The sequence below is a fragment of the Aulonocara stuartgranti genome (genome assembly GCF_965226115.1).
Source record: "Aulonocara stuartgranti genome assembly, chromosome: 20".
Classification (NCBI taxonomy): Eukaryota; Metazoa; Chordata; class Actinopteri; order Cichliformes; family Cichlidae; genus Aulonocara; species Aulonocara stuartgranti.
The window spans coordinates 6,610,696-6,633,674 of NC_138956.1; the positions used below are offsets into that span (position 1 = coordinate 6,610,696).

The window sequence follows — 22,979 nt, forward strand, 5'->3', positions numbered from 1 at the left end:
CTGCTGTCCCTCTGATAGCTTAATGATAGCCTCACTCAGTTGCACTGACACCTTATGACCTCATATTGAAAGCTGCAGTGAGCAGTTACCAAATGCAAGTTTGGCACTTGGAACCAACCTCAGATATTTTATCTGCACAATTTACCAAGGAATGACGGGAGAACAGGGCTCATCTGTCAGTTAATTGTCCAATTAATTTTGAGCTTCTAAAACTGGAAGACTAAAAATGACTGTAATTCCTAAACAGTTAAAGCAGTACTTCTGTGAAACCCTTTGATTTATAGCTGAAAATCTGCACTTGAATCGCAGCTTTATTGATTTAAAGTCTACCTTGGTGGTGTGCGGACTCAAGATTACCAAAACTTTGTTGTATCCAAATACTTATAGTGCAAACTGCATATCATACAAATGAATTGTTCTTTGTATTCATTGATCCTTTTACATGTTATTCATCAAGTTAAAACCGGTGGTTGCTTGTTCTTCTCCTAGATCCCTCTCCCCACCAGAGGCAGAAGCCCCCGGCTACCGAACTCTGTTACAAGACTGAAATCAGCAGTCTCATGGACTTCAATTCTCCAGATGCCTCTCTGGACAAAGGTAAGACTCTAATCAGGTGAAATATGTTTCATTTCCTGCGCTTGCTTTGCTGTTAAAGCTTTGGTGGATGTGAAAGTTCATATAGATTCGCCTAAATACACATATGCAAATATAGTGTATGTACACACACATGCAGCTGGAAATGCATTAAATCCATAAACATGTCAGGTTCAGGGTCTTTAAGATGTGCACGCGAGGATTTGTAATGCAGTAAGCGCATCACTTACTCCCCCGTCTCAGCAGTGTCGGCTTGCATTTGTCAGAAATGAGAGTGTGTATTACTTAAACTACTAAGAACTGATTCCACCATGTTGTTTCAAGTGTACTATATTATTTAAGCTCTATGTGTTATAAAAAGAGATGCTTTTTTAATCACTTAAACGAGGTCAGAAGTTCATAGTAATTATAATATTATGCACTTAGAAGCAATTTAGAAAATGATTGTTTTACTTTTTATTAAACGGTTACCCAACTTCAGCTCATGCTTCACCGTCACCACAGTCTGCCCTGTGTGTTTAGTCACTTGTGTCACCGAGAGCCATCTGGAAAAGCAGCCTATTAACTTTAAAGACTGTATTTATTCCCATGATGCTTATCTGACTGGGTGGTCAGACGGGTCTCACATTAGCGCCAGCCGCTCTCCAGACAAACACTTTTAGTAGTTTGTCTGGAGTCCGTCTCCATGTTCCAGCACTTTCATCACTAAAGCTTGGAGTCTTTTATAGAAGATAAAAGATGTTAAGTACGGCGTCAGTCCAGAAGTGTGTCCTGACTAGTGTGTCTTGTAAAGTTGCCAGTTCCAGTATGGATCTTTATTGTCATCCAGGCAGCCGCCCAGGGCCTTTATTCATTAGAGCATCCTGCTTAGGGCTTTATTTGAATGCCAGGTCTCTTGTCTCTTCCTAATAGTGTGTGCCAGTGTGGCGATGGTACTGAGTGCACTCACAAATGGTCACACAACAATCATTTTTTGCAGTTTCTTGTGCCTGATTACAACTGTAAGGTACTTTTACTTTTGTATTTCTGTCATTCTTCACTGCATTCACCGACAGCTTAATAAATTATTAACACTTCAATACTGTAAACATAAAATACATGATAACATATAAACTCTGCTTTTGAGACTCAAGCGAGCAGATATACTGACAGATTCGGTCATATTTTTAAACCTTTTATATGTGCGTCACTCCTACAGAGCATAAAGCAGCTGGTCCTTTAGTTCTATAGACATTTCCTGGGTGCTGTAAATGTGCAGACTCAGGAAAAAGCACGTAGGCACACCAAACCCCTGCAGTGGCCAAGGCCACGTATATCACCACAAGTTTCATCAGAATGAGAACGGGGATCTAAGAGGCTGTGCTATGAGAGAGAGAGACAGGGAAGGAGAGGGAGAGACCAATGTAAGCAGTGAGTGCTGGATCATAATGAAGACAGGTGCTGCTTCGGCACATTAAGTGGCACTGATGTCACCAGCCGGGCAAGGCTTGGTATGTGCGCCACATTAGATAGGAAGGTCAATGCGAAGGAGTCAAACAGGGCTTCCAGGGAAAACTGGCTTAGGAGGGAAGGACAGACAGGGAAGGGGGAAGTGGAGGATAAAAGAGTTGAAGAGCACTGCAAGGAGAAGGAGAAAGACTAGGTGAGGGATTACATAAGGAAACGTTATTGCAGGCATATTCTGATTAACACGAGAAAATCAACCAGTGAAGCAGGCGGAGACAGAAAAGAACAAACGATTAATAAAGCACGGGAGAATGTGAAGCTGTGCGTGTGGGGGGGTGACTGTGCAGAGCGGTCTCTGCTGAGCACTTCCATTTTTCTCATGTGCTGACACTTTCCAAAACACCTGCCCCAATCGAAGCCCTCTTACAGCCAGTGGGAGAGTGGCAGCTAAATTGCCTTCAGCAACAATATCCAGGCCTCTCCATTGTAATTTACACACATCAGAAATAGCTACTCAGAAATGCTTAGACACAATTGTCCAAGAGTAGCTAGGCTTGCCATTTTAATGTGACTCATTTGCATAAGTGCAGTAACTGGACAGAGCAATATTATTATGTTACATGCTGTATGCCATGATCACAAGGTCGTGGCCAGTTTTTACATAATCCGGCTAGTATGACCAAAGAAAGGAAGGGAAATGGTAATTTAGACTTATTACTCTGGACATAATGATTATATCCCTGTAATGGAGTTTTGAGCCGTCGATCCACAGAAATGTGATCTTATGAATCCTAAGAAAATTGTGCCGCAGTTTGCACAGACAACGATCTTATCTGTGTGCTTGTGTGTCCTCTGGCCTTCCTGTTAAAAGCTACAGAGAGGTTAAAGCTGACGGAGGGAGCAGAGCAGCAGTGAGACTGTCTTCGGTCTTTGTCGCTTTCTAACGGCTTCATTAAAGGAGGCTTCTGAAAAGTAGAACTCAAAGGTCATGAAGTCTAAAAGCTGGATTTCAAAGGGTCTAGATCATACTTGTCTGCTGTGAAGGGCTTTATTTAAGCAGTCTTCAAAGGAAATACTGTTACAGGGAAAAAAAACCCCTCAAATATGCATATCAGTACATGTGGGTGTATGCCTACGTGTGTGCGCCAATGTGTGTGCATGGCTGGCTTGCTTTAACAAACAGTTTAAGAAGAAAATTCAGTAAAACACAAGCTTATATTAGACCATTTACCAATAAAAATCCTGTTTTGTTCTTCTTTCTACATCCCACAGAATCCAGTCAGAGGCAGGCTGTATTTGTCTAACCTGTTGTCATATTTAAATGACTGAAATGTCATCACAAAACAACATAAATTTAGTTGTAAAGCTGTGATGTTTAGTTGTTGCTAGTTCAGTTCAGTTCAGACTGAACCCTAGTACCAGAAATCCAGGTTAGCCAAATAAAGCTAATCTCATTGAGTATAGTTTCTTGGTCTGAATAATGAAGTTCTTATCAATGACCAGCAGGGGGCGACTCCTCTGATTGTATCCATAGAGAATAGGAATGAGGGGCATACAGTGGGGCAAAAAAGTATTTAGTCAGCCACCGATTGTGCAAGTTCCCCCACTTAAAATGATGACAGAGGTCAGTAATTTGCACCAGAGGTACACTTCAACTGTGAGAGACAGAATGTGAAAAAAAAATCCATGAATTCACATGGTAGGATTTGTAAAGAATTTATTCGTAAATTAGGGTGGAAAATAAGTATTTGGTCACCTCAAACAAGGAAAATCTCTGGCTCTCACAGACCTGTAACGTCTTCTGTAAGAAGCTTTTCTGTCCCCCACTCGTTACCTGTATGAATGGCACCTGTTTGAACTCATCATCTGTATAAAAGACACCTGTCCACAGCCTCAAACAGTCAGACTCCAAACTCCGCCATGGCCAAGACCAAAGAGCTTTCGAAGGACACCAGGAAAAGTATTGTAGACCTGCACCAGACTGGGAAGAGTGAATCTACAATAGGCAAGCAGCTTGGTGTGAAAAAATCAATTGTGGGAGCAATCATCAGAAAATGGAAGACAGGACTTCCGGTTTATGTGACTATGGCATAGGTCGCACCGAGCGTAGCTCCTGCAGAGTCTAGTTATTATCTAGCATTTCCAGGCACTTTTTGACGGGTTTTTTCTTTTTGTATAGTTCCGAGACAAGACTGTTTTTGCCTTTTGTGTTTACAATGTCGCGTAAGGTTAATAAGAGCGCAAGCACCTCTCAGCCGAACTTGCGGCCTGCTGCTAACACTGCATCCCCGCCTCGTGGTAAAACTTCGCCACGGCCTGGGTCACCCGACACGCCGCTCGTCGATACGGAAAAATTCACGAAGGCTGAACTCCTCTCTGAACTTCGTGAAGAAATTTCATCACTGTTTAAAAAGGAACTGACGGCAGCGTTTGCGGAGAATCTCACGTCTATCAGGTCCGACATACAGCAACTAAAAACGGACCTTTCCTCAGATATAACTACCATGCGGCAGGAATTCGCTGGCCTCAGGAGCACGGTTACGGGGATGGAGCAGTCTCTCTCCACATGTACAGATGATATTGTCCACCTCCAAGCCAAAGTTGATGCGATGTCAAAGGAGTTGGCCAAATTGGAGAATAAATGCGAGGATTTGGAGTCCAGGTCTCGCCGCAATAATATACGCATTGTTGGTGTGCCAGAGGAGAACGTCCTGTCCGCTACAGATGTGTCCGTGCTGTTGATGGAGGCATTTCAGCTTGGGAAGGAGCCGCTTGTAGACAGAGCCCACCGAACTTTGGCCCCCAAACCTAACACCGGTGAACGTCCCCGTGCTGTGGTTGTGAGGCTGCACTATTACGCGGACTGTGCTAGGATTCTCCAGAAGGCCAGGGAGCTGCAGAGAGTGCAGATAAATAATATGACCATTTCTGTGTTCCCCGACCACACCGCTAAGACAGCGCGGGCCCGTGCGGCTTTCAATGAGGTCCGTCGCCAGCTTCGCGGCATCCAGGGAGTCCGATTTGGGATCCTCTATCCGGCAAGACTACGGATCACTTATCAAGGAATGCAGCGCGACTTCGTCTCGCCAGATGAGGCCAAGGAATATATTAAGACAATAACCACAAGATAAAAGATATAGCAGGACAATGTTTGTCTGTTTGAAATAGCGTATGATCCTAATCCAAACATCATTGTGGTAAGCTAAGTTTGTTACTCTGCCAAACACTTGTTTTGTTTTACCTGTCTAATAGTAAAATATAATTGGGTTATTTTTATTTTATTTGTGCCTTTTAATCTATTGAGAAAAGACTCTGTTGGAGCTTTGGTTTGACACGGTTCGTTTCGTAGTCGGGAGCGTTTTTGTTCAGATTGCTCCGGGTGGGAGCGTGCACTGCCGTCTCCGTCGTTTGGGGATGGGGGCTTTTGCTGTGCAGGGGGGAGGCGGGTGGGTGTGTTTGACGTGTTATTATTATTTTTATTCTGAAGCTGTACTTTTGTTGTTGTGGGTTTGCGTTGTGTGTTTGTGTGAGTGTGTTTTTCCCACTTGTTCTTTCTTTGGGGGTGAAGAAATAAGTATTTTCTCTTTTGTCTTTCTGCAATGATCAGCACTTCAGGTCAGTCCTTAGGCAATAGTGGTATTAGATTTTTAACTTGGAATGTCAAAGGTATGAATAGCCCAATTAAACGATCTAAAATATTTACGCATCTTAAACGTTTAAAGAGTGATGTAATGTTTTTGCAAGAGACCCATTTGCGAGATCGGGATCATCTTAGGCTCAGGTGCCCATGGGTGGGTCATACTTTCCATTCAATGTTTAATTCAAAAGCCAGGGGGGTGGCGATCTTAATAAACAGAAGGGTACAGTTTACAGCCTCTGAGATTAAAGCTGACAAAAACGGGAGGTATTTGGTTGTTGTAGGCACCATGTACAATGTACCCGTCCTCTTAGTCAATGTGTATGCGCCAAATTTTGATAATCCAGGTTTTACAGATGCACTTTTGAGTAGTCTCCCTTCCCTTGATACTCATCTTTTGATATTGGGTGGTGACCTAAACTGTGTTATTGATCCTGCCTTAGATCGTTCGAATCCTCGGACCCTGACCCAATCCTCTATGTCCAAGTCTATTTCTGAGTTTATGTCTCAGAATGGTTTTGTAGATCCCTGGAGGTTTTCTAACCCTACTGCCAGAGCGTACTCTTTCTTTTCTCAGGTACATCAGTCCTTTTCGCGGATTGATTATTTTTTTGTGGACGGTTCCCTTATTCCAAAAGTACTGTCATCTACATATCATCCTATTGTCATTTCCGATCACGCACCACTTAGCGTTGACATCAAGCTCATAGCCCAGTCCTCTTTTTCCTCACCCTGGAGATTTAACTCTTTGTTGCTTTCGGATGAGGGGTTTGTTACCTTTATCAAATCCGCAATTGATGAATTTATGGTGTTTAACGACAGCAATACTGTTACGAGGTCATTGCTTTGGGAATCTCTTAAGGCATATGTGCGTGGGCAAATAATTTCTTTCTCTGCCCATTCCACTAAAAGCCACAAAGCCAAACTTCAAACTTTGACTACACAAATTTGTGACATAGATAGACAGGTTGTTGACAGTCCCACTCCCGATTTGCATAAAAGACGACTTGACTTGCAGACTGAATTTGATTTACTTTCTACGGCAGATGCTGAACGTCTTTTACTTCGTGCACGTGCGACTTATTATGAATATGGTGATAAGCCCAGAAGGCTTTTGGCCCATCAGTTAAAACGTCAGGCCTCGTCTCGATTAATTTCCCAGATTAAAGATGCAGCAGGCAACTCGGTCTCTGATTCAAAGGAAGTAAACGAGGTGTTTAAGACGTACTATTCCTCCCTATATGAATCTGAATCTGCTGCTGACACCTCAGAGATGGATTCTTTTTTTAACGGTCTTACAATGCCCACTGTCGATCCTGTTATAGCTGAACAATTAGATGCCCCTCTTAGGCTGGATGAAATTGTGCATGCAATCAAGACCATGCACAATGGTAAGGCACCAGGACCTGACGGGTTTTCAGTTGAATTTTTAAAAACTTTTATAGACAAGTTAGCCCCACTACTTCTTTCAGTGTATAATGAATCTTTTGAACGTGGTCTATTGCCCCCTACATTGTCTCAAGCACTAATTACTGTTCTCTTAAAGAAGGGTAAGGATCCTACGTCTTGCACCTCGTATAGGCCTATTTCACTGCTGAATGTTGATGTTAAAGTCTTGACTAAAATTTTAGCAATTCGCCTTGAAAAGGTTCTTCCTACTATTATTTCAGATGAACAGAATGGCTTTATTAAAGGCCGCCAGCTGTTCTTTAATGTCCCCACGCTTTTGAATGTCATTCTTTCCCAACACTCAACCACTAATCCAGAAGTAGTTATCTCACTTGATGCTGAGAAAGCTTTCGATCGTGTAGAGTGGAGCTTTCTCTTTGCGGTCTTGCAAAGATTTGGTTTCAAGGACAGATTCATTTCATGGATTCGACTGTTGTACAGGGCACCCCAAGCCAGTGTCTATACAAATGGTGTTTCCTCTGGCTACTTCTCATTGTCACGCGGGACGAGACAGGGTTGCCCCCTGTCCCCCCTACTTTTTGCTATTGTAATTGAACCCCTATCTGTAGCTTTGAAGGCCCTTCCTCATTTTCGTGGTATTTCCCGGTCAGGCCTTGACGTAAAATTGTCTTTATATGCAGATGACCTGCTTCTATATGTTTCTGATCCCTTATCTAGCATACCATCGATTGTGTCTCTACTAAACAAATTCGGCTCTCTGTCAGGTTACAAAATAAATCTTCTTAAAAGTGAATGTTTCCCCATAAATTCTTTAAGTCTTACACTTAAACAATCTGACATTCCTTTTAGACTTAGCCCTGCTGGCTTTAAATATTTGGGAGTTAACATGACTCGTACTTTGTCTTCTCTATACTCTTCCAATTTCTCCCCTTTAATGACTCAAATTCAATCAGATTTTCAGAGATGGAAATCGCTACCTTTGTCCCTAATTGGTCGGATCAATGCTGTAAAGATGAACATTTTGCCTCGATTGTTATTTCTGTTTCAGAGTATTCCTATATTTTTACCTAAAGCTTTTTTCAAAAAGTTAGACCAGCTAGTTACATCGTTTTTGTGGGGAGGGAAACACCCCAGGGTGAGGAAATCATTATTACAGAGACTGACATTTGATGGTGGTCTTGCCTTGCCTAACTTTTTATTTTACTATTGGTCCTCTCATGTTCACAAATTGACCCATTGGCTTGAATCTCAAGACCTGCTGTGGTGCAAACTGGAACGCCTGTCGTGCACTTCCTCATCCTTAGAAGCTTTATTATTCTCTCCACTACCACTTAAGCCTTCTCATTTCACCCAAAATCCCGTGGTACAGTCTAGTCTAAGGGTCTGGTCACAATTCAGGAGTCATTTTAAGTACATCTCTGCGTCAGTACACATGCCCATCACGCAGAACCATCTGTTTACTCCTGGCCTCATTGATGGTACCTATGTACAGTGGAAGCGTCATGGTATTAATACATTTAAGGATCTCTATAAAGATGGCACTTTCTTAACTTTTTTAGACCTGTGTTCAGAAACAAATCTTCCGGCTACCAATCTATTCCGTTATTTTCAGGCACGGCATTGCACTTCTGCTCTCTTCCCCTCCTACCCTCTTCTCCCAAATGTCCAACCATGGGAGGAATTCTTATCCCTTAAACCCAATAAGAAGTCAATTATATCTTTAATATATAAACAACTTATGGATTTAAATGTCCATTCCGTTGCTAAAATTAGGGGGGCTTGGGAGCAGGAGTTAGGAATATTTTTTTCGGATCAGCAATGGGAGAAAGCAGTATCCAATGTCCGTTATAGTACGTCCTGTGCCAGGTTACAACTCATCCAGTTCAAGGTGTTGTACAGGGTTTACTATTCAAAGTCTCGTCTGTCTGAGATTTACCCACAAGTGATGGATCAGTGTGAGAGATGTCATGCCACCCCATGTGACCTAGGCCATATGTTCTTTCTGTGCCCAAGACTCCATGGCTTCTGGAGTCAGTATTCAGTTATTCTTTCCAAAGCTCTTGGGACCCAAATCTGCATGGACCCTTTTCTAGCTGTTTTTGGGCTTCCAGTCAACACTGGTCTAACCGACCCTACACACTTCAAAATATTAGCCTTTACATCACTTTTGGCTAGACGTTGCATCTTACTCCTTTGGAAATCTTCAAAGCCACCTTCAGTTTCTTTTTGGTTTAGAGATGTGATGTCATCTCTTAAATTGCAAAAGATAGGCCTTGTGGCGAAGGGCAAATACAGAGAATTTTATTCTATCTGGGGCCCCTTCGTGGACTATTGCAAGTCATTAAACGCTCTACCAGCTGATTAATATCATGTCTCTTCCCCCCCCCCCCCCCCCCCCTTTTTTTTTTTTCTTTCCCCCCTTTTGGGGTTTGTGTTTGTTTTGGGTTTCTTATTAGGTTTTGTTTTGTTTGTTTACTTAAGCGTGTGTGTAGGTGTGCCTGTGTGTGTGTTATTGTGTCTGTTCATGTAAGAAAAACTAAAAAATATGTGAGGGGAACAGATTGTGTTGTCATTGTAAACTACTGTACACTTGTCTCTCAATAAAAATATTTAAAAAAAGAAAAGAAAATGGAAGACATACAAGACCACTGATAATCTCCCTCGATCTGGGGCTCCATGCAAGATCTCATCCCGTGGGGTCAAAATGATCATGAGAACGGTGAGCAAAGATCCCAGAACCACACGGGGGGACCTGGTGAATGACCTGCAGAGAGCTGGGACCAAAGTAACAAAGGTCACCATCAGTAACACACTACAACGGCAGGGAATCAAATCCCGCAGTGCCAGACGTGTTCCGCTGCTGAAGCCAGTGCATGTCCAGGCCTGTCTGAAGTTTGCCAGAGAGCACATGAATGATACAGCAGAGGATTGGGAGAATGTCATGTGGCCAGATGAAACCAAAGTAGAACTTTTTGGTATAAACTCAACTCGTCGTGTTTGGAGGAAGAAGAATACTGAGTTGCATCCCAAGAACACCATACCTACTGTGAAGCATGGGGGTGGAAACATCATGCTATGGGGCTGTTTTTCTGCCAAGGGGACAGGACGACTGATCCGTGTTAAGGACAGAATGAATGGGGCCATGTATCGTGAGATTTTGAGCCAAAACCTCCTTCCATCAGTGAGAACTTTGAAGATGAAACGAGGCTGGGTCTTCCAACATGACAATGATCCAAAACACACCGCCCGGGCAACAAAGGAGTGGCTCCGTAAGAAGCATTTGAAAGTCCTGGAGTGGCCTAGCCAGTCTCCAGACCTCAACCCCATAGAAAATCTGTGGCGGGAGTTGAAAGTCCGTGTTGCTCGGCGACAGCCCCAAAACATCACTGCTCTCGAGAAGATCTGCATGGAGGAATGGGCCAAGATACCAGCTACTGTGTGTGCAAACCTGGTAAAGACCTATAGTAAACGTTTGACCTCTGTTATTGCCAACAAAGGTTATGTTACAAAGTATTGAGTTGTATTTTTGTTATTGACCAAATACTTATTTTCCACCCTAATTTACGAATAAATTCTTTACAAATCCTACCATGTGGATTCATGGATTTTTTTTTTCACATTCTGTCTCTCACAGTTGAAGTGTACCTCTGGTGCAAATTACTGACCTCTGTCATCATTTTAAGTGGGGGAACTTGCACAATCGGGGGCTGACTAAATACTTTTTTGCCCCACTGTAGCTTCAATGTTGATGTATAAGCTGCCACCATGTAAGAAGTTATCTTAAATAGATTCAAGTTGTCAGGTGAGGCCAGCAAGTTTGGTTAGCAGTTGCAGTCATAAACTGAATGGGCGCAACACACAACACATATGTTGGTTACTTAGTGCCAAGCAACGGACTGAGTTACTAAACAACTAAACAAATCTGAAGCACAGACTTCTGGGTGGTCTTTACCACTCAACAAGCCATAATATCATAGATAATCCATTAAGAGGTTAAAAAAGGGATCCAACAGGAACGTTTGTGTTGGTGTTAAGTTTCCCCTCCGCCACCCTTCCCTCTAGTCACATCTGCTTTCAGAATCCCAGATGAAAATCTGTGACCAAAGACTTTATAGCAGGGCTTTTGTTGGTTACAGTACAGCCATCTGTTTTACTGAGTAATGTAATAGCTAAGACCTTTCTCAAAACATTTTTAAGATGGGTTTAAAGAGTTCTTAAGAAAAGTGTTCAAGGAGTGTAAATTAAAACCCATTGCGTTAGCTGTGGCGCTACAAAGATTTAGATTTCTGCTCTTGCCAAATAATCAGACCGTTTATTAGTTTAATGCAAAGTATAAGAGCCACAGACAGCTTTTTAATGAGTTTCCAGTTCACACTTCAAAACTTTATTTTGCTACGACACTAACGAATATTGTGTTTTGATTGATAAGGAAATATGAATTCATTTTAAAATGTGTCAAAAACATAACATGTAGATTGATGAATGGATTGATTCTTGTGTAGCACCTTTCTGCTGTACTTGAGCAGTCAAAGAGCTTTATACAAACTGCCTGAGTCACCGACACACGTGCTTTTTTCCCTACACCTTAGTGCTTTCTCGCTAACATCCACACATTCATACTCAATGTATCAGAGAGCAGGTTTTGGTTCAGTATCTTGCCCAAGGATACTTAGGTGTGCAGACTGAAGACTAGAGATTGAACCACCAACCTTCTGATTAGTAGATGACCTGGCTAGATGACTCCTGAGCTACAAACAAACCCAAATAGAAAGAAACTTAGTTTGCAGGTTGTCTGTCATCACCTTGAGAAACACTCAGGTGTGCTGTGCCATCTACTCAAACCTGTAATGACCGAATTAAATGCATGTTTTAAAAATTTCATTCCAGAATTTAAACGCTCTGTGCTCTTAATCAGATTATATATTGTCTGACTCCTTCTGAGATGTTTCTCTGTTTGTTTTGCAGTCTTAAAATCCACACCTACACCTCATTAGGATTTGGATTTACACCTTAGCCTAGCACTGTGCCAAGGTGATACTAAATGTGTGTGTGTGTTTTGTTTAATTTCTAAATTGTACCTTGGATCATGAAATGAAATGAAATGAACAGCCAGCTGGCCACCTTCAGTTTGTCCTTCAAAACGTAGAAGAAAACAACGTAATGAAGAAATAACCCTCTTCTGTTAATCAGCTTTCATATTAAATTCTCAACAATTAGAAACCATATTCTTTTAAGCTCCTGAAATCAAAGCTGATGGTCATCACTTCATCCTATATCTGCAACACGAGCTTGGTTTGGTCCCTCTACTTAAAATAACAACAGTTGTGTTGTTCAAGATAATGTGGGCCAAACTCTAGGTTTAGACACAATAGGTCAATAAAAGTACTAAGTAGTCGTTAGAACTTCATGCAAAGTTTCAAGTTACAATTTTCCATTTGAATCTCTGTCCCCATTTTGTGTGCTTTGCCTGTGGTAAAAAAGAGTAAAAAGGTGAGGTGTGTGGAGAAAATTATAGGAAAGAAGCAATATTGTCTTGAGGTCACACATTATAAACACTTATGTTTCTTTGTTACAACCCCTGGGTTACAAATGTATCCAAACATTTGGGCATTTATGGGGAAATTACATAGTTTGTAGATTTTTTTAAAGTGAAACCCCTGCACCAAATGGATTTAAAGGGAACATTTAGTCACGTCCGCTCAATCACTGTAATGCACTATGAGGCAGGTCAAGAACTGTTGTTAAGAATCATTGATGGCGACTGCTGAGCTGATAGTCCCTCATACTTATGGTAACAACCATGCACTCCTCCACCTGACCCTACTGATTTGTACACATACCAGATGGGCTAAAATGTTTCGGCAGCTGAGTCCCCAGTTCCACTTCTTGTGGCCGGACAAATAGAAAAATGCAAGAAATAGTGCCAAAAAAGCCAGTGATACACAAAAGCATATGTGCAGCAGAAGACACACATTGATTAGCTTGATTTTGTTGTGGATAGTGCTGCAGTGCTGAAATTTTAAGCAGCAGAGAACAGCGCTGCAGCAGTTTTCTGCTGTACGTGAGATCATTTACCCTCTGCAGTGTTTTACAGTGGCTCAGACTGCCGTGACAACTTTATTTCTGAGACATCTCCCTCTATTACTTTTTGTATCACATTCTGCTTAGAACCGTCTTCTCTTTACTTGGTCTTCTTCACAGTTCACTACTACTTTTAACTCCATTAGTTCACACTTTGTGACTTATGGACTGATTTAATCCTGATTTATTTGAAGGTTGTTGAGAAAGACCACGGAGAGAAGGAAAAGGGAAAGTGAGAATTTATGAGGACATGAAGTCCATTAACACACGCACTGTGTGTTGTAACAAAGGCCAGTTTGGTGGACTTTGTCCGCACCATGTTGCTGACATTAGAGATCTATACTTATATACTGTGTACGCACACATACTATATGTACACACATACATGATTTGAAGTTTTTTGCTTGCTTTTCTTTGAGTTATTGTGCCAACCTAATTCACTGCACATAGACAAAGAGACTGGTTGCTCTAATTATTTTTAATTTAAAGGACTGTGCTTCGAGGTAATCACCTCCAGGCATCCAGGACATGCAGAAAAGCTTCTTTCGCATTCATAATTTCACATAAAATACAGGGAAATCACTTTATCATCAGGCAGTGGAGCAATGTGTATCACAGATAGCTAATTTTCCCCATGTTCCTCAGTCCCTGAAGAGTGATTTGATGCTGTCTTAATGTAGTGTAAATAGCCAGTGAATGCCAAGTACATTCTTTTAATTAGGAAACCCAACAGAGCTGTTGATTAGCACTTTGTCTTCATAAGTGTCTGAGTTTGAGCTACAGTTGGATCTCTTACTAGTAACCTTATAGTCTTCTAGCATGTCCCAACAAATCTTAAGTAAGAACAGTATAATAAAAATGATGTATCCAACTTGCTTGCCTTTGTTTTATATGGTAAAACCCAATCTAATTGCCAGTTCATTTCACATTTCAAGAACAGCAGAGCAATAATTTCTTTGGTACTGCACTGAGGTCCCCCCCCACCCCATGTATTTCTTTAAAATTATTGTAGAAATTTTTACAGCCAACATCTGTACACGATAAATGACTTTTCTCCAGAGCTGGAAGCTGAGTCATGTCTCATCCGTAGATTCATTACACACTGTGCAGAGGTACATGACTTCCTTTATAGCTACTTTAACTCCATCTTTCCTCTTCACTGGCATTAAAAGGTATTGGTTACCATCCTGTGGAATGGGATTACGGCTGTACAGGAAAAATAAGTTACAGCAAAAAATCAGTGGCTCGATTCCAATTGTGTGGGACAATATAACTCAGGAGACTTCTTCCCACGCATTGCTGAACATCCTTGTGTGTTATCATGAAGTGAAATCACATTAGCACATGTTCACAGTACAAAGTCTTGTATTTGATGTGGCCTCACAAAAAATAGTGCCTCTATGTGCCCATGTTGTCAGTATTTATGCTTATTTAATTCAGTTGAGTTCATTTTACTTTGTGCTTTATATGTGGATAACATAGGCTTCTGCCATAGATGTTAATTGACCTTGAAATATTTCCAATAGAAGTCGGGGGGTGGCAAGGTGGTGCGGTATTTAGGAGCCCTGCTCCACACCAGGAAAGTCTGGGGTTCAGATTCAGTCAGTGGGTCCTTTCTGTGTGGAGTTTGGATAGTTTCCCCATAATTGTGAGGCTTCTCTCTGGGTTCTCCTGTCTTTCAGTCCAAAAGCATGTATAGCTTAGGTTAAATGGTGATTCTAAATCAGCCGTAGGTTTCAATGTGAGTGCGAATGGTTGTCTGTCCCTCTGCGTTAGCCCTGCTGTAGGCTGGAGATCTGTCCAGAGTGTACTCAGAGTGACAGCTGGGATAGGCTCCAGCCCTGAATTGAATAAACAGAAGAAAATAGACTGGTGCAATAGACATCTCAGACACTTTTGTGATATTTGCTCTTTGTAGTAAAATGTACACATGGGCTTTTACAAACACGTCTGTAAAGTAAGTCTTGTGATTTGCTATTGTTGAGTCCAGAACATACTTTATGGATGTCGTATAATAAAGAGCAATTCCGTAGTTATTGTTCTATATTTGATCACATTTCACGCTGCATTGTTTTGCCATGTTTGATTTCTAATTTGAGCATAAAGTAGACTTTTAAATTATGGTTTAAGAAGGTTTTTGACAACACACCACCAGGAGGCCAGTAAGGTTTTTAAAATGCATATAAATAAATAATTCATGAGATTAACAGTGAGAAGAGAAATTTTAAATCCTTAAAATTTGACTTTGAATCACCTGATATAATATGAATTTTGTGCAAAGAGTGGCATACAGAAACTGCTGATTTATTCCTAATTACTATGTGGAATGAAGGGGAAATAACTTCAACATCCTCGTTGTTATTCTCTGATTAGTTTCTGTTCTACTGTTTTGTCTTTTTTATGACTAATTCCCTATGTGTGCTTTAATTGTAGGAAATACTTTTATAGTCATCGTCATCATTCTGCTCATTTGTAAAGGTCTTATCTTTTCCTTGCGGAAAGATGAATAAACCTTAATTAATGCATGGGCTTATCAACTTTCTTTAAAATCTCAGCTCCTTCTGTCTAACTACTAGGCCATCAGCATTTCTTCACTCACCGTCCTGCCTCAAATATCGTGTCACTGCAAGGGTGGTTGGACAAAAAGAAAAGATTACAAATGGCACGCATCTGTGTCTGCTTTAAGTCACAGTGACTTTGTACACATTCCTTGTCAACCAGAATATTAACAAGAGGCATATAAAATCAATGCAGAAGGCTTTAAAAGACTGCCTTAACAATTCAGTGTAAACACATCCAGTTTATTACATTTTAAAGTGGATTTATGTTTTAATCCAGAAATGACGACAATATCCTGTGAACATCCCACAAATTTGGTCATAAATCCAAACATTATTGTGTTGCCTAAGCTTCTACTTTACTCTGCAGAGCACACTTAGTTTGCACTGTTCAAGTTGCTCGACAACCACAAGAAAGAAAACTCACGTGATATTTTTCTTGTGCAAAAGTTTCCCACAGCAGCAGTGGTTTTAATGGTGCTAAAGATCTTTTTTATGATCTAAGTGTTATTTTAAAAGCATTAGCTTACTCAAGCCTCGGGCGAGTCAACAGGCCTGGTTTTGTCCAGCTTGCTGGTATTGGATTGCACACAAATTAACACCCACCTGCCTGTAAGACTACACCTTGGCTTGGCTCTTTCCCTCATTGGTGCATCTCTGTGTTAGAATAATGTGGGAAAATCGTAGTCATGGCCCCTTTGAGCTCCTCCTTCATACCTAGTTAACTATTTGAGCCAAGTGGGAGGGGCCTAATGCACTGTATCATTGAATTCATGGGAGTAGCCTTGAACAGGTACACTTACAGGGGAAAGACAGAGGAATAACTCCTGGATTTATTTCCTGGTGTCAACTGAGCCTGACTTTAGGGGATGAAAATTAAAGAATGACAGGGTTTGAGTTTGGGAAGCTGAAGAAACAGTAATTTTAGGATTTGGTCTGTCCTGAAAGTCTCAGGACGCACGTCAGATCCTGGAGTCCTCTGGTGAACTCCCCTCGGGGGAGGGGATGAAATCAGACAGGGAGCAAGGAAAGTCTGGTGAGTGAATGGAACAAGTGCAGCAGCCAGAGTTAGACTGGAGTATGAAGTGCGTTTCAGTCATTCAAAGGTCTTACACTGAGAAGACAGTGTTTCTTTGTGTTTGTCCTGCTTGACGAAATTTGCCAGATCGCCGGAGATTTGTGGTGCTGTTTAACATGAAAGCACATCGTGCTGACATGTCGCCTGGTGCCATACGTAGTCAGTCACCTGTTTTAGTGTTAAGCCGTTGGGAGACTTTAACCTGAGATGACCTCAGAGTAGCTGCTATTGTTTGAGTTTGGGAACAGACATCCTTGTTTTACTTTTCCTAGCTGACTTGCATGGAATAAACTTGAAGAGATTTTATTCAACCTGAAATCAAAAGTCTAAAAATATGACAGTGATTCACACTATTATATTAGTGTGGATGTCTCAGAACAGGGTGTGACTGAGGCTTTGCTACTTGCGGATAACTAGATAACAGTCTTGGAAGTTTGGGGAGCTTCACATAACCTTCTTTTCCATGTAAACAAGGCAGTGTGTTGTGTTTCTAATGTAAACGCTGCGGTCTCAGATTCTTAGTTGCCACTTTACTCTGAATACACGTCTTTCATTAACACAGGAAATTTTCGCCGCATCAGCGAGGACGGTTTCTGACTATTTTAACTGAAGAGTATTGAATTACCTTACATCTGAAAAATGCTGCAACTGTGGGAAGAACTATAGATGTTTCCCCCCTCTTGTTTTGCTTCCAAATACCTGCATTGCATCTCCATACTGGTAGCTGAGCGGCTTTTCAACCTTGGACTAAAGATATTCCAAGCACAGAGGTAAAAGTTCACATAACAGAACAGATTAGCAAAGCTTGTTTTCGTTCTTGTATATTTTTCAAGCGTGTCATGTAAATCTTCTTAACCTCAAGGTGCGGTTGTGACACAAGAGGTGCATTTACGCTAAAAGAAACACCTAGAGGATATGGAAGGCCGTCTTTGCCCAACCCTTACTATCCCAGGTGTGGTTATGTATTTGCAATTGTGCACAGTTACTCAGCTTTCCGTCTCAAATTTCTCCAGCGTGCCCTGTGATTACCACGTAGGTAATTTGCGGCCGGTTTTTGTAAACTGGAATTGGACAGCATTAGTCATGCAGCCGTTTCTACTTATAACCATAGCAGCAGATTTTGTGTGGTCGTAGCTGTTGATAATTTTTATAGCAGCACAATCTTCTGGTTTTGATCTTCTCGCCACATCAAACCTGTGTTCTTTACCTCTGCCAGCACTCGACCATCCACACCCCCAATCATTGCAGATTACACCGCTCATTTTTGTCTCACAGTTGTCAGCCAGAGAGAAAACATGTGCTTCAGAGGAGTGACATGATTGGTCTTAACCCCGTAGATGGGTACTCTCTATAAAGCTAGCTGTAAAACAGCACAGGCTGTTGCTGTCTGACTAACCTGACACTCAGTAAGGATCAGGTGAGCTCTGTTTGTGTGCTGATGCCTGTATGTGCCTCCAAAGGCTTGCACACGTCCATTTATGCGTTTATGTCAATCAGTGCATTATGCCTGGGAGCCTGCATGTATTTTCAGTCAGCTCATTTTGACAGCATAATTGTAGCTGATTTCTGTCCTAGTTATTTCAGCGCCTGTGCTGCAGGTGAGTGCAGCAAGCGGCTCTCGCATGTACCAGCCAGTTTCTTCCCGTTGTGGCAGACAGATGACAATTTGGAACAAGATACAGATAATCAGCTGCCTGTTGGAATCAAGTCAGGGATAATGGTAAAGAAAGTATAATAATCATGCGCCTTGGTAAGTCTGATTTGCCACTATCTTAGCGCGAGAGGTAATTTTGTTTTTCAATGAGGCGGTCTGATTGGGGCTTTTATTATCTTGCATTTATTTCTCTGTTTGAACACCTTGGTGCCTAATCACATTTACTCCACAGCATTAAATAAAAACTGAGATTAATTTGGCCGCTTGTTTTGTCACTGTCACAAATCAAATTGGTCCCTCTGTTGGGTGCTGTTTTCAGACACTGTCCATTCCTCCACAGCTCATCAAATATACATGGCTGGATGACAGAACTTGCTCTCAGTAAGTCACTGAAAAGGTGCCACACATTTGCAGTGACAGTCTTTTCAATCTCGTGGCTTTGTTTGCAGAAGCTGTCAGCTGAGTCGCTAGTCAGTTTGAAAACTGAATAAATGTAACTCCATAACCATTAGCTACATATTTCCCTCCCAGTATCTAATCAACTGGGATTGTTTTGGTGGCTCCATATCCTAATTTGGCTACCAAATCATCATTGTCATCTTGGCGTGACATTTCTAGATGGCTGTTTTTATTTTTGTCACTTTGTTTGTTTATTGGTGTGTGTGTGTGTCTGTGTGTGTGTGTGTTCTGTTGAAATTATAGATTGCTGGTTTTCACCACAATGGCAACCTGATGCAGGTACTCTGACTTTGTGTGTGTATGCGTGTGTGTGCTTGTAGACTCAACAGTTTGATGAAATATCCATGGTGACACAGTGTCTGGCCTCTCACATGGCCCAGACTATTAATAAGAATAGTGTGAGCCTTTGGGACCAAAGGTCATTTTTAACAATATGCGCACAAACACACATGCATGCACTTCACACCTGCTTTGTCGTAATAACAGCCAGACACCTCTTAGCTACCTGTCTCAGTTCATTTGTCCACCTAATCATTAGGAGGAATCATTTTCTTCTGAATGCTTACCTAAAAAACCCCAACAATATATCTCCAAAAAATGTATTCCTCCTGTGTCATTAGAATCTGATATGTTATCATCTAACTAGCTATCCCACTCATGCACAAAATTAATTCTTAATTTGTTTGCTGTGTGTTTAGCAGCAACACCCAGGAGAAAATAAAGTTCAATAGCACAGTGTTCATTCACAATGTGCAATAATATAATTGAACCAAAAGGAAGATAGTTGTAATAGATGTTAGAACACAAGTTAATTGTTGATAGAGACTTTTTCATATCATGACATTATGAATGGCATGTTTTTACATCTTATACTACCAGCACAGCTCATCAAGCATAAACATGACAGTTATTATTGCCTGGCCCGGTGCAACTAATTAACATGCTCATCGTGTCTGGTGTAAGCTGTCCAAGAATAAAACCACAAACAGTAGTGTATATCTAGCACAGCCACCTTAGCAAAGCACCAATTCATTATACGCCACCTTAGATAGCAGTGTACACCTAATTAGTTATCCCCATGAATAAGCAAATAGTGCACATTTCTGCAATTACAGTAACTTAGACTTGGCTCTGGTTGGACTCAGCAGCATTTATTTACTACCCGATTGCCTACTAATACAAAATGCTGGAGGACGATAAATAGTCTAATAAGGAATTTGTGGCAGGAGGATAGTTGCTAGCTTGCACTTTGTCATTTCTGCACGTTTGTGAAAGGATATACATTTTTGCACATTTGCAATCTTGGACTCCTCCAGTCGCTCCATCAGTTCAGGCTCTTACCAAGTAATCTAATCGTCTGTCCCTGTTGACCTAAGCCATCTTTCTTTCACGTGTCATGGAAATTCTGCTCTTAATTTGAAAAATTAAAAAAGAAAAATCAAAGAGCTCTCACATATATCTGTCCATCTGCGGTTTCTGAAGGATGATAATCTCACTGTTTGGGTTTTTAACTTAGATGACTGCAGCCTTTGAAACAAACCCATGGATTACTATCACTTTAGTACGAATACAGACTGTGAAAATAAGAGGGCTGCTTATGTAACTGTGTTAAAGGGCACCAAAATAAAGACTGTTTTAAATCTCCCCTGCCAAAGCCCCTCAAAGAAAACTGAGAGAATATGCATCTTTTTTCTTTTAGACACAGTTACATTGTAGTAGCTTCATATGCCAAAGTGACTGTATTTGCATTTTGCGGCTTTCTTAAAACTGTGGCCGGTACCATCCACAGTGACGATTTTAAACCGGCGGACGCAGATTGTGGTGGAATGCGGCTGAGATTACTGCCTATCTTTCTCTCTGATCATTTTTTTCCTAACCCCTCACTCTCACACAAGTTCGGCCCCCATTACTCCAAGGACTTGAAGCATGAAATGGGCTTGCCAGCATGTGGATGTCAGATTCTTGGATGTTGAAGCAGAGACTACTTGATCGACACTGTTGGAATGAAAGGCAGGAAGCCACGCAGTGAACGACATTGTCATTTATATGCATTTGAGTTGAATTAACAATGACAACCTGGAATTCCTGGAATTCGAACGGGTCGTAGTTTGTTTAGTGAAAGCAATCGATTGTGCACAGTGAACCCTCATAGGGGGTGAAACATTCTCATTTAACACTCACTCATTAAAAAATCAGATATTTTCATACTTTGCGAGGCTAAAGATCGCGGGGAGTGGAGGCTTAAGCTTCCATGCTGGTGTGGTTGTCAATAAATAGCAACCCCTATTCCCTTAGGTCTTATCCTGAATACCAATCTTTCTCCATCATTGTCTCAGTTAATATATAATATTAGAGTTTGAATTCTATGATGGAGTGCCCCAAGGCAAGGTGTGATTTTTAATTTTTTTTTCCCTTTCATTTTCATCAGCCGTGACCCTGTCATCTCCTCAGGCAACGCAGGGAGATTGTTCAGCTCATGAGAATTGACTAGCTAATCCAGAGCAAAGCACTGCCAGACAGAGCAGACACTGCAGGCCGCCTTCATTCGTCAGACTTAGGCATTACAACCGTCATGAGCCACTGATGAATTTGCTATCAATGGTCCATAAAACTGAGTGTGTGTGTCTGTGTGTACATGTGAGACAGAGACCCACAGAGTCTTTTATTAATGACTCTAGCATCTCATTTGAGATGAAAGGCATATAAATGCGGGCAGTCTGCCCTGAGTGATGTGTGTGGGACCAGATGGGAAATGTGCACGTGTTTTCACTTGCTTGAGAAGCTGCGTGTGAAAGTGACGTACGTCACCTTTGCTGCCCTTCTGGCAGATGTTTAACACCTCATTTGTACCTGGCGATCATACTGTATTTAACACTGAAATATTAAATAAATCATGGGTGACAGCTGAAACCACATTAAAGGGAAGATTTAGTCCCCTTTCTACAGTTTATGTGTATCAGCTGATACAATTTTCCTATATATTATATACAGAGTTTCCACGATCAACAGCTGGGTTCTTTTCTTTTTGTACGTCATAAAAAAATCATTTAGCATATTCATGATCATGTAATTTCCCTGACTTTATTAATGCAAATGTTTCCTCTGTGTGGATGCATAAACTGCGGACTGATTTAGGTTAGGCTTAGTTGGTGTTTACTACAGCTGGGTCCATAAGTATTCGCAAAATGACAGATATTTAAGTTTACCTCTGTACACCACCACAGCTGATTTTATATCAGACAATCAAGATGTGATTGAAGTTCAGACTTTGAGCTTTAATTCAAGGTGTTCAACAGACGTATTGTTAAACCCCTTGAAATAGGAATTACAGACATATTTAAACACAGGCCCAATTTTCAGAGGCTCAAAAGTAATTGGGTAATTGACTGCCAAGCACTTTCATGGCCAAGTGAAGCCTTTTCCCTCATTATTCCTTGACAGTTGGAACAGATAAAACAAAAATCTGAAAATCATTTCAGATGTTTCAAATGAACAATCTGGTATGTTCTTAAAAAAAGGAATGCACTGGCCAGCTCAGCAACACCAAAGAAAAAGAAAGCACAGAAAACAACTAAGGTGGGTCATCACCTGGACAAGAACCCTTCACTCATCTAACCAAGTCAGTGACTCTTGAGAAGTAGGTGTCTCATTATCAGTCTACAATCACAAGACACCTTCGTGAAACTAACTACACAGGGTTTTCAAAAAGGTCCAAACCACTTGATACACTCAAGAACTCCAGATTAAACTTTGCCAGAAAAAAACATCTGAAAGAGCCCGCACAGTTCTCGAGGGAAAAACAAATTGTTTGGACAGATGAAACTAAAATGAACTTGTACCACTATGACAGGATAAGAAAAGTATGGAGAAGAAAAGGAACAGCTCATGGTCTGAATTTTGTGGCGGTATATAGAGGAAGTATTACAAAAATAGGTGCCTTCAAATAGAAATGGATATTTGTGATGAACGAATCTCAAAAAATATATAGCATAATATAAAACAAACTGGCATACATATATATATATATGAACTATAAGGCTCTACTTTTCCCAGAGGACTCAG

General features: G+C 41.1%; 1 protein-coding gene across 5 annotated transcripts in view; it reads left to right on the plus strand.

Moving 5' to 3' along the window:
* LOC309697778 (kazrin-like) overlaps window positions 1-22,979 on the plus strand; it is a 196,998-nt gene that overhangs the window by 138,004 nt on the left and 36,015 nt on the right. For all 5 annotated transcript variants that reach the window (XR_014273909.1, XR_014273910.1, XM_082519901.1 and 2 more), the window contains exon 5: window positions 490-597. Coding sequence is in view for 3 of the 5 variants with exons in the window: in XM_082519901.1 (XP_082376027.1) it covers window positions 490-597 (108 nt within the window). In the remaining 2 variants the exon portion in view is untranslated. The remainder of the gene's footprint in view (window positions 1-489; window positions 598-22,979) is intronic.